Source organism: Ctenopharyngodon idella, chromosome 23, assembly GCF_019924925.1.
Source record: "Ctenopharyngodon idella isolate HZGC_01 chromosome 23, HZGC01, whole genome shotgun sequence".
Taxonomy (NCBI): Eukaryota; Metazoa; Chordata; class Actinopteri; order Cypriniformes; family Xenocyprididae; genus Ctenopharyngodon; species Ctenopharyngodon idella.
The window spans coordinates 13,014,468-13,027,768 of NC_067242.1; the positions used below are offsets into that span (position 1 = coordinate 13,014,468).

At 36.1% G+C, this 13,301-nt stretch overlaps 1 protein-coding gene across 1 annotated transcript in view; it reads right to left on the minus strand.

Moving 5' to 3' along the window:
- Positions 1 to 13,301, minus strand: part of dip2ca (disco-interacting protein 2 homolog Ca) — a 117,094-nt gene that overhangs the window by 20,091 nt on the left and 83,702 nt on the right. The window contains 8 exon segments of the mRNA XM_051881541.1: positions 2,469 to 2,578; positions 2,692 to 2,893; positions 3,357 to 3,471; positions 5,633 to 5,841; positions 7,423 to 7,559; positions 7,746 to 7,885; positions 9,295 to 9,409; positions 12,295 to 12,414. Coding sequence (XP_051737501.1) covers positions 2,469 to 2,578; positions 2,692 to 2,893; positions 3,357 to 3,471; positions 5,633 to 5,841; positions 7,423 to 7,559; positions 7,746 to 7,885; positions 9,295 to 9,409; positions 12,295 to 12,414 — 1,148 coding nt within the window.

Below are 13,301 nucleotides of genomic sequence, written 5' to 3' on the forward strand. Positions count from 1 at the left end.
CGGCGAGCACCAAATGTGTGTAATAAGTTGGCCGGTAACTTTATAAGGGGCTGCAACATGTTTAAGTCGAATTGTAAGATTGATTATCTGACTCCCGCTGATGTAAGTGACACAAGCGATTCAAATCCACACCAGCTATTAAATACAAAACATCTGTTGCGAATCACCCATCGTCAAGAAACCTGGAAAATTTACCATCAGAGGTTTAATTAAGAGGCCTAAAGTTATCCATGTGGTGAAAAGTGTGGAATATTCCAAACATTAAGCCACCAAAATGAAAACACAGAGAAGAAAATCAAAATCTGCCTTCAAATTTTTTGTGACAGATGCAGAAGAATGAATCATCTCATATATTTCATGCTGAGAAAATGACCAGAGAAAAAAAAAAAAAAAAAAAAAACACTGTATAAATTAAGAAAGAAAAAAGGGAATTCTACTGTCTAAAAATACATCTTTTTTTATTTCTATTACGTGCATTTTGATTTAAAAAACAAAAAATATGTATGTGCTGTTTGAATTTTATTCTTTTTTTTTAATGAAATTACTTTTATTATAATAAAACATATTTAATTGTATTTCTTTTTATTACTTATATATACAGTACATACAAATATAAGTATATATAAAAAATATAAATAATGTTTGTTATATATATATATATATATATATAAATATAACATATATATAACATATTATATATATATATATATGGGTCAATGACATGACGGGTCATTTTTTTGTCCAAAGGCATTAAAGGATTAGTTCACTTTCAAATAAAATTTTCCTGATAATTTACTCACCCCCATGTCATCCAAGATGTTCATGTCTTACGGAACGAACGCAGCGCCAGTTAAATTTTTTCCGTAAGTAGAATAGGGAAGGTGTAGGACATACAGCATAATCTTTTTGAAGAATACGAAAGTACGGTTTGGCAGAAGCACTTGGAAGGCGATCATTTGTTTATATAAAGCATATACATTTACATTTTTTTCCGAAAATGACCGATCGTTTCGCTAGATAAGACCCTTATTCCTCGTCTGGTATCGTTTAAAGCCCTTTGAAGCTGCACTGAAACTGTCATTTTGACCTTCAACCGTTTGGAGTCCATTGAAGTCCACTATAAGGAGAAAAATCCTGGAATGTTTTCATCAAAAACCTTCATTTCTTTTCGACTGAAGAAAGAAGGACATGGACATCTTGGATGACATGGGGGTGAGTAAATTATCAGGAAAATTTTCTATGAAAGTGAACTAATCCTTTAATAATAATAAAAACAAAGATATGACATCCAAAGTATGTAAGGTAGTACAACTAGATCTCTTTTATTGAATCCAAAAGGTTTTAATTATATTTTGCTACATATAAAGGTATTTTAAAGATTTTGAAGTGTCAAAAGGTCATTCGGTTTAACCGTCCAAAGCCAGTACAGCCATTTCATTTGTGATTAAAATATCTTAAAATGTAATAAATGTATATATTTTTTATTTGGGCATGATTTTATATCATCATATATCAACATAGTGCAAAATGGTATTCAAATTATGTGTAGAAGTCGTTGCTTTGTTATGAGAAAAAATTTACAGACAAAAATGAATTTCATTGATGTCATTTGGAGTAACCAATATAAAAGGACAATTTTGGATCAAGTCATGCGGTCAGTATCATGTGACAGGATGTGACATCATTCAGACACCTGCAAAGGACCACATGGTTGTGAAGCAAAATAACTAACTCTCTTTTGACTCTTCGAAAAATTCATGTTTTCACTTGCTCATACGCATGTCCCGAAACATCAGGTCATTTGGTACAACCGCTATAAAACATGGAAAATGTTGTAATATTTTAAAAACTTGTACTAAATATAAAATGTTTGATTGTCCTTTTGCTAGCTAGCTAGATATCAGCCTGTTAGCAATGTTTGAAAATACCGTCATGTAATTCGGTAAAACAACTTTTTTGGTTCATCTTGTAATAAATGACAAAAGCAGTGTTAACGGATTATAAAAACCACATAATCTCATTGTTAACACTTAATAAAACTTCTTCATTTTTTTACACTTTTAAAAACCTTATTCGTCAATGACCCATATATATATATATATATAGCATGCAAATATTTACGATAAAAATATATTCATTGAAACACATATACACATATATAGATATATTTAATAAAAATAAGACGTAAAATATAGTTTCTTAACTATTAAATATTCTAACACACCTGGCATTTTTTCTCAGTTTGGGACTCAGGTGCTACATCTCCTCTAAAAGCAATTATAAAGCCCCCTGAGGCAGTTTAATGTATTGAAACGCTGGCATTAAAGACAAATATGTGCCGATTTCTGTGCATATTCTTAGCTGGATGGGACTGGATGGTTTGCTGGAGGTGGGGAATGAATGAGAGGGGAGGGAGAATGAATGGAGTGACAGATGAAAATCGAGGCCCCATGGTACCACACACACACCTTTCTTGCCTGATCATTGTCTTCAATCTGGCCCAGATCTCTACCGCTGGCCTGAGCGATCCTCTTCCCTGAGACCAGGTTTCCCACCATCACAGAGGCGGGTCCAATCTCTACAGGACCGAGCAGAGGAAGTACATCACAAACAAGCAGGCGACAACACACACAGCATTTCTGGCACTTCTAATTTCGTATGACATCTGAGGTGACCTTGCCGCAGACAGACCTGGCTGTTTCTGTCTGGGTTTGGGCAGGTTAGTGACGCAGGTGTGAGGGCACATTAGGACGTTACAGGGATGCAGGGAGCCTTCCAAAAACAGCTGCTTGGTCTCCGACAGGTGGATCCCTCCCAGCGGAGTCTTGGGAAGAGTGTTAGCAGGCACCAAAGCCAAACAAAACACCCCCACGTTGTGGATGCTGTCTATCGCCTGCAGAAAGAGACGTATTCGATTGTCAGGTGAGGTTTAAAAATAGAGTTCGTAAGAAGCCGAGAAGAGGCTGCCAGCTGAGATCTGATGCAGCCGCTGACCTTTATCGATGCCTCGGGGAGAACCAAATTACCAAACAGGAATTCAGGAAGTGGAAGGAAAAAATACCATATTTGCAAGATTAATGACCTACAACAAAAGAGTGGAATGGAACCGTCTGGGTGGGTGGAAATGAAGGCCAACCTCTGTGCCTGAATGCATCTTGTTATTTTTACATGCCGGTAAGGACTCATAAAGTGCTGACAGAAAGTACACAGGTCAGCAATAGCGTGATCTCTAATTCAGTTTGGATGGTGACTGGGGTTACGCAGCGATTAAGGTGACTCCCGTCAGACTGGACGGGAATAGCAAGTTGTCGCTGCCCGAATCGATCGGCAAGGGTGGGTATAAAAAGGACAAATACCTGCAGTACACGGCTCATCCACTGGAAGCTGTCCTCTTCTGTGGAGTCCGGCCGCTGCTCGGCTACGACCACAATTCTCTCATCATGCAGGACCGTCACAGAAAATACTGCTATCCTGAAGATGGAGATACAGAAAGGAGATATCAGACCGACCCCTAAAACATCTCGAACCAGGAACTAGTGGCCAGAGTCTAATTTAATTGAACATTATTAAAACAAATATTTAAAAAAAATATATATATAATAATTGTAATACTTAATAATTACAATTATTAATTATTTTATAATGATTAATAATGAAAATAATAATAGTTAATTAATGATTAATAATAATAATTTACAACAATGAATTAGAATGAATTCAAATCACAAATCATAATTGAAGTGATAAACAGCAGTATTTAATCAAAAATGTTTTTTTTTTTTACTACAAAAATGTGTCGCAAAAGGATTTTTTGATGTGTTGCAAAAGATTACGTTTTTTAATTGCATTTGATTTTCTGTTTTATTTTAATTTTAGTTAAAGTTTTAGTAATTTTGGTGTTTTGTCATTTTTATTATTTTTTCAAATATGTCAATATAATTTTTATTAAGTATTAGTTTATTTAGTTTTAGTTATACTATGGGACTGTTGAATGCTTGAATCTGATTGGTTTACGAACGTTCTAAGGTGTGCAATTATTTTCAGGGAAACGCATGGCTAAAGTAGTTCCAGGCATGTCTTGACCACATTATAATTCCTTAAAAAACTGTTAGTTCCTGTCCTTGATTCTGATTGGTCAATAGCCGTGTTTTATTCATGATAAAACACAGCTATGACCGCTTCACCCAACGGTTCTGTGTATCACTACACAACACCCTTAGCAACCACTCTTAGCAACGTAAACTGTTTGTTCTCAGTTGATATTGTTCATTGAAGCTTACTGTATTATGTAGAAGAGTATTGTGAGAAAGAGATCGAGTGAGCGAGTTTATTACCTGCATTCAGATTTAGCCTTTTCTTTCAAGTCAGTCCTATGTTCATAATAAAAAATCTGTTTAAATGTCCGATGTTTTATCTTGTCCTTTTAACAGTTTTTAACAGTTTTTAACAGTTTAACGGTTTTCCCGTGACTGACAGCGCTAGTCAAAGCATTTGTCAGTTGCGTCTTGTTCCGTGTTCACAACAATTCAGTCTTTTCAATATAAAAGTCTTCGCTACTGACTTACACACTTATAAAGACAGTGAAAATGTAACTTCTGTTGCTGTTCACGGTCAGGGACTATTTTTTCCGGCGGAAGGAAGGCTTTTAGTGAAAGTTAAGTTCATGAAAATTGCATTGACACATATTTTTGGCTTTAATATCTGTATTGTATGGTAACCGTTTTATAAAAGCAATAAGATACTCAAGGCTAGAGCTGTATCGTGAATAAGTCACGGCTGAAGGGCGTTGTTAGGCACGACGCAAAACGACACCTCTTCCGCTGTGACTTATTGCTTACAATATGTCTTGTACCTTATTGCTTACATATCACTTTGCCAAATGATTTCAGTTATTTCAAAGATCCTTACAGCCTACAACAGCAAAAGAACCAAAACCCACAACGACAATGACCAAGCAAATAAATATAGTAAATGATAGGATAAAAACAACAAATTATTGCCATGTTTTTGCCACAAAATTATGGAAAACACATACTCTTTTTCTCTGAACAATGTCTTGAGGTGTGGTAACCGTAGTATAAGCGGAATAATTGTCTCCGGTCTGTTGAATTATTATAAAATAATGCACTCCCGAAGCTTCGCATTGTGGCCGCATTACTACCTCGGGTGTGCATTATTTTCTAATAATTCAACGGCTCGTCGTCAATTATTCCTCACTTATTTTAGTACTTCAACTTGAACTAAACAAATATTTTATATTTTATTTTAGTTCAGTTAATGTTTTTTATATTTTAAGTAATGAAAATGTATTTTTACGGCTTTAGTTTTAGTTAACGATAATAACCCTGCAGCACTAATATTATATTATTAGTATAATACCACATTGCGTAAAGCTTTAAGAAAACTGATGAATAAAACCTGAGGTACTTTCACAAAGGCAACTGAAACAGAACAACACTAGCACAACACACAGAGCACACACTCTTGCTCTTGCCACCCCAGCAGGTGTTAAATCCATTTAATTTGCACTCAGCATGTCCAAAGCAAACAAACTCATGCTCTATATATACCACCCGGTCTTTGATGACGAAGAAGAATGTGCTATGCTTGTTTGTTTTTAATGTATTCTCACCTGCCCCTGTAGACAAACTTCATGGGCTCCACCGCTAGCGCGGTGGCGACAATATCATCAGCGTTGTGTCTCCGTCCACTCACCACCATCAGACCGTCCATCTTTCCAGAGACGAACACCAACCCACCCGGGCCTATGAAGCCCAGCAGCCCTGTACGAGTGAAGGGGTACTCGCTGATAGGAGCCCCAGAGCTGCTCATGGGAAAAACCTGACAGCCAACAAAACAAAAGACAAAAATGTAGATCAAACTATATATTTGTAAATGTAATACTTTATAAAAATGTGGAAGTTCACTTTATAATCTTGGCTATGGAGTAGAGGTCTGCACGGCCACGGGATCTGACGCAAAAGAGTGTGGCGTGGGACAAGTTTTGAATTGCTGAGTGCGGATGCGGGAGGGAAGATACTGATACGTGCGCGGAAAGCGGGAGAAAGAAATGACTCGTGGGCTGCCACATAATATAATTATACAATAATAACAGCATGAAGAAGTCTGTCACTGGAGATCTGAAGTGACGTGTGTGTGTGGAAATTGGAAAAAATACGAGAACGAGACAGAATCTAACCAGACCGGGACTGAAAAATCCACATAGACTTCTTCCTACGGGTTTTTGCAGGCGGGAACAAGACAAAATGTGAAACTTTCGGGCGGGAGTGGGATAAAATATAACAATTTTTGGCAGGAGCTGTACAGAGTCACTCCTCTCCCATTTAACAATACAGTGAAACGATTACTGAAAATTGAATCTTTACATTTAGATTTAAACTCATAGACTTCACGTAGCTCATGCAACAGATTTTCACTTTGTAAATAACAGAAATCTAAGATTAGATAAAAATATCCAAGATTTACCATACATCACTGGCCGAATCCAAAATGTTGCATTTAAATGATCTGGCATTATTTTATTTGGAGGCTAGGGTGAAGTTTAATTATTTGGCTACCAAACAATTCAGTTGGGTGTCTGAACCTTTTTTTTTTTTTTTTTTGGAGAAAATAGCCACCTACATAGTTGGATAGTGAATATTTTTATACTTTTGTCATTTGGTCACACAATTTAGAAAATAGTTGCAATTTTGAGAAATAAATTTTTCTTGCAACTTTATAGTGTATCTTACTATATTATACTGTAATTATATGTATCTCACAATTGTGAATTTATATTTTATAATCGCAGCTATATCTCACAGTTGCAACTTTCTGATTGCGATTTTATATCTCACAAATGCAACATTATATCTCACAATTGGGGCTTTTTATCTTACAAGTGTGACTTTTTTCTCACATTTGTGACTGTTTCTTGTAATTGCAAATTTATATCTCATAGCGTGATATTATTTTTCACATTTGTGATTTCATTTCTTATAATTTATATCACAATCACTTGTTTTATTTCTGTACTCTATGAGGTGAAATCAAGCTTCAGATATCAGACTTTGGGCCAGATTTACTAACAGCTTGCGAGTCTTAAACCAGACGCTAATTTGCGTTGCTCTTGCTAGGTTGTGTTGGTCATTGTGGATGTGGTCATTGTCAGTAGATCACACGCAGAACTTTCCACTCCCATCTGCGTTTTTTTGGAATTGCACTCTCACACAAATTTGCCCTGTTTAGTAAATCTGGCCCTTTGTGTGAAAATGCCCTATTCATTATTTCAGAGCAATTTAACAAACAAGCCAAAGAAAAGACTTTGATCAGAGCACTTTAGCATCAGTTCGAGCAGAGATCTAGGGATTGTGGGAAGGAGAATCTACAGCCAAATCGATCTCACTCTGATAGGACACAAACCTCAAAGGTGTTTTTTGTCATGCCCGAGAGCCCATAATATGACATTCCCGTGGCGATGGAACACACACACAGCTCTCCGATCTCATCTGTTCGGCACAGCTGAGGAACTCCCTCTGGTTTGACCACACACATCAGAGCTGCACATACACAACATCAATAAACACATTACACACATTTTATGCAGCAGTAAATACAGCACACAGACAGAGGCGTACACATTACAAAACGCCCTTCTTTAATGGCTCGTCTTTAACGTACAACAATATTTACAAAGGCACATTTTAGACTTTCTCAGAACCATTCGAGCATGTACATATGTGTACCTCCTGGCATCACAGTGCCCACATCCTGTACGGTGAGTACGGACAGACGCTCCTCGGAGTCCACTCTGATGACACCGTAACTCAGACCCTGCATAGACAGCACTCCTCGACCTGGCGGCTGGTTACTGTCATCTGTGGGCCTAAAATGAGAAATAAAGATCATATGGAATCACGGTTGTGAATCAAGCTTCTCAGTGATGCTAATGCAATGTAAACCTGAAGAGGAAGCTGATTGGTCCAACTAGTTTTATTGGACAGCTCTAAGCCCCACCCACACATAATGTCCTCTAAAAGACACCCGTCTGAGCTAACAGATATGTTTGGCAAGGTACAGCAGGCTTTATTTGACCAAAATACATAAAACTGGGTGTGCCGATGCAGTATGCTGGAAATAATAGCTCTGTTCTAAAACTAGTGTGCTGCCTTGCTGTCTGCACACTACATAGGATGCTGCCTACCAAGGAACCTTACAATAAACTGATGTGGAACTTGGTTCCAACAGCATTTGACTCACCATTCTGTTTTGTATATTTAGTAGTTTCGAATATAATACAAGTATATTTATCATCAACATTTCCTGTACAGCATCTTTTTCCACAAAGTTTGTTGCAATGCATACAGGGATTGCATCTGTGAAGGACATTCGGTCAAAATGAGGTATTTTAGAAGGTGACTTTTTTTTCTAACAGCCGTCATGTTGGGTGTGTGCATACTGTCTGACTCTTTAAAATGCTGTCTAAGTTTTGGAACAGAGTAAAAATGCAGAAATGTTGGCCCAATCATCTAGAGCTCTGAAATAAAATTGAAATATAATGAGGAAGGAAATTATTACCAGAGTGAGAAATATTCTGCGAACCACATGGGCCAAACCGAATGAGGGTGAAAGGTGAAAAATGAGGTTACTATTAGTTTGCTCGGTAAATCCACGAATTTAAAATGACGTAACTTCTTTGATGACAGAAACAGTGGAATTATGTTTTGTTGGTCGCCTTTCAAACAACTTTTTCCTCTGACTTCACTAGACAGTGATGTTTTCTTCTATGACACCAGGCTCTTTTATTAGCTTTCAATTCATTTTACTTTTTGTTCAAATTCATACAAGCTATTCTCATCCTCAAATTTGTCTTGAGAAAGAGAAGGTCTGTAAAAACGTCCAGTGATGGAGTTAATCCTGTGGAATGAAAACCATATGCTCTGCGTTCTGTCACAAGTTTGATTCGGTCACAAAGCAAAGATGTCAGGACTATTCAGGGCTGTAATTATGGAGGCAGCCTAAAAAAACATTATTTTCTTGTAAAAGGTTTTGGAAAATTGCATTGAAGACACACACAGACTTTGGTAAAGCTCTCTGGATGAACCATTAACTTCAATCTGTCTGTCTAACCAACAGAAAAATTGTTTGTGTCCATATTTCCATCATTTTCCTGAATTTTTTGGAATACCAAACTCGTAAAAGGGACAGAAAGATCTAAATGTTCTGGATGGAAGTTTGGATACAAGCTGAAGTTACAGGGTGAGTGAGTGGTCAATGTGTCAGCACTCCTCCCACCTCCTGATGGCCACGGTGAGGGCTTCAGCTGAGCTGGCACATGGACAGATGACCTCTGGCCGTAAACCTTTACTCTGGAAGACATTGAGGAACGCGTCACATGATGAGATGGACCCTGCAGAGAAAGAGAGAATAAACGTGACGTCTATTTTATTTAACATTTAAACAGTTCTCACCTTTAGAAGTATCCTAACATTGTAGGGTACAATAGGAACAGAGCTCTTAAAGGGACAGTTCACTAAAAAACACCCAGTTTAAAGGGGCCATATCGTAAAGTATTTCCTCCTGAAGACCACTTACGCTAATTTAAGCTTTCTTGCAACAAATACAATTTTTCATGACCAGCCTTAGAATTAAACATACTGATTTTGCTACTGTACCTTTAAGATTTCTATATGTAAATAACTTCTATTATGATTGTTTACATTTTGTCTACCCACTGGGTGAAATTACAGAATACATTTGAATATATAAATCTGAGTGTTCATGTTCTAATGTCATACTTCATGTTAAAACAAGAAATAAATGGAAATTATATTTTGCATAAAGAAAATCAAGCCTATTTTTTATGACCATTAAATGTGTTGCATTATGGCATTAATTTCATTACAATTAAGCACAATTTTTTCTAAAACTATCATTATTTCAATACAATAAAATAAATTTAAGAAATTAAAAATCTAATTTCTCATTACAGTAATGTAAAAAATGTAATTTTTAAATTAGGTACAAATTAGGTTAAACAAATACAACTATGATTTATATACACTTTAATTCAATTATTTAATAAATTTAAAGGTGCAATATGTAAAAATTTGTCCACTAGAGGTCGCTAGAGGCCTATTCAAAACAAAGGCGTAGCTTGATGACGCCAAGTTTGAGCGCGGAATCTTGGGACATGTGGTCTTCACCTCAACGGACGGTGCAAAAGAATAGGGATAGGACTCGGGAAGAAATCATGTTCATGGATGCGATTATTAACATTATTGTAGTATGAAGCAGAGCAGGACTGAGTGTTGTGGGAGCTGAACGAGGCCGCTGGAGCGATTGCACAACACACGCCTCATGAGCAGCGGAACTTTTATTATACCACAGTCGCCGGCGCCGCTTCCGCTTTTCCGGTCATGAGTATGAGGTAACGCAGCTGTGTTTATCATATTAGATACATTTGAGAGTGTTGAAAATGATGTTATAACGTTACTCTTTGCGTTCGCTCTGTGGCTTCCGTGAGACACTTGTTTGAGATACTGCAGTAAGCTAGATCGATCATATTAAATGCTGGATGGCTTGTGTTGAAAAATTCATTTTAAAACGTATTGTATGATGGAGAAAATTCTGTATTACTGTTACTAAAAATAAAGATGCATCTGATTATGCTATGTTAGCTACTTGACAAAATAGTGTTTTTCTCTGAGGCGCGGTAAAGCATGGTACTCGCAAAAAATCAAGAAAATTAGATTTAAACAATAAGACTAAACGTGTTGAGCTATATAACAACAATTATTTTTCTGTCTATAAATATATATCAAAACAGTTGTTCCCTTGTCTATTAAAAAGTGTAATATATTAAAGCGTCTTTGGTGTTTCCATGGTTTCTACAAAATAAAACCGGAAACCGAGGCAGACTGAGGGTTAACGCGGGTATGACAATTGACAGGCGACTCCTCACACGTCCCGGAGCCTTGGTTAAAATTGCAATTTTCTCACGATTTACAAACATTCGGGATATTGTAAGTAATAAAGTGAACAAAATATATAACACTGGCCTAGTGGTTTTTGGATATTTTACTGTAAAAATATTACATATTGCACCTTTAAATAATATATAATTATATTATATGTTGCAGTAATGAGATGTTTCAGTATAATAGTTACTGATAATTAAAATATTATTAGTCCAAAAATAGGCTTTATTTTCTTTAAGTTAAATATATTTTCTATTTTTTTCTTCTAAAAAAAAAATGTAAAAATTGTGTCCATCTATAGAAGTGGTCGGGAACTTGTGGCTCTTTGACAAAAAATTGTTCGGCTCATCAGGTTTCTCACCCTTCACCAGCAATATAATCATTAAAAACATAGACACATCACTAGAGATCATTTTCCTGCAGAAAACAAAGTCAATTACATTTCCTTTGTTGTGCAGCCCATAGAAGTTAATGAAGTCAATTTACGATAATATTTCAAGTTGTTCCGACCAATTTACGTATGCACTGCTTTTCAATGGCTACGTTCACACTGTTTGGAAATTACAACTGTTTTTACTTGCATATCTGATTCTTGAAATGTTATCACCATCAAAACGGTGCAAGTTCATCATTCAAATCTTGCCGATAGCAGCTTTTATACCTGAGTGGAGAGTGAAGCATTTGAGACCACACAATAAGGAAGTCAGAGACCGAATCTAAAACCTTCACATGACAGACAAAGCTTATATCTCCATCTCTGCAAGTTACCGAAATGAAAATAAAAACTGGAAAGGGATCCCTATGTTATAAATGTTCAGCTATGTCTACACAGTACATCTATCTATTCATCTCAAAAGACCAGGAAAAAGCCTCATACGACCCTTTAAAACCGTTTTACTTCTTGAACATTCCATCAGAAACACATTGACTGTATCTTACTGGCATTTACATTGGCATTAGGATGAAACAGGCAGCAGAAGGAACGTTTTGTCCTTCGGTGCGTCCATCCATTTGTATTATGTATCTGTATATGCAAGGAAAATGGCTTCTGGGCATCATCTAGCCTGACTCATCTCTTCTGTGAGTTATAATCCCAGAGGGCATATAGGAGTGTATACATTTATATTACACACTTATGAATGATGCTTTTAGCTTTTTTTCAGGTTCCTCGGTGTGTAAACAGCTGCTTAAACCTCAGCTTGTTTCCAGTCAGAGGAGTATTTCAAGAAACAAACAGGTGTAAGAGGAAGGTTGAAGGTGGAAGGGAAAGGAAGAGTTGTTAAAAGGAGAGAGGAAACAAAGAGAGAAAGCTCACATGGGTTGGATCCGTCGGCAACCACCAGCATGCGCAGGGAGCTCAGGTTGATGTCTCTCTGATCTCGGTGAGCGACTAGAGCCCAGTGCATATCCCTGGACTTGACACAAGCCACTTTACCTATACACAAACACACAAATTTACTATAAAAATCACAACAATGGCCATCTTGGACACATACAAAACTGCATCAAAGAGCATTGTCACTTCCATATGACTAATTCATGAAACATGAGCAGAACAAATTTCTGAGCAAACTTTTAAATGGTCCCAATGAAGATTTTTACAAAAGATTTATTCAGAATTTTGTCCTGTTCATGTTTCATGAAAAATGACAAGATTAAAGATTAACAATGAGGTGTATTCATATCAAGTCTAAATTTTTAGCACCAAAAAAAAGATATTTTAAAACAAAACAATGCATACACATAAATTCCTTCACATAAAGTCGAAAATATTTTATTGTGGTCAAAAGTAATGCCAGGAAGGGATATTTGTTTTTAATGACCCTACAAGTTCGATTAAACCATTAAAATATGAGGAAAATATTTCATATTTTTAAATATTTTACATATAAGGGAAGAACAAAACACTAAACCTGGTTAAGGTATTTACCTGACAAAATTATTTGGCAATAAAAAAAAGGCAAACTCAGCTACAGGTTTTATTTTACTATACAAAAAAAAAAAAAAAAAAAGCATAGAAAAACAAAAAGTTCAAGCCAGCCTGGCCAAAAATTATGTTCACACAATTTGTGTAACAATATTTTGTTATAAATTTTTAAATATTTGTTACTTTTTTTATTCGGAAGCTAGGTTGATTTTCTTAATGACAACACCATTTAAATTTGATTTAGTTTATTTATATAGGACTTGGACTAAACACTTTTGGTGATAAAAACTGCTTACAAATACAATATGCTTTTGTGTCGTTTAGTCGTACTAAAACAGTTTTAGTGTGGAAGAAATCTACTACATAATTTACTATGGTTTATTCATATCTGACCA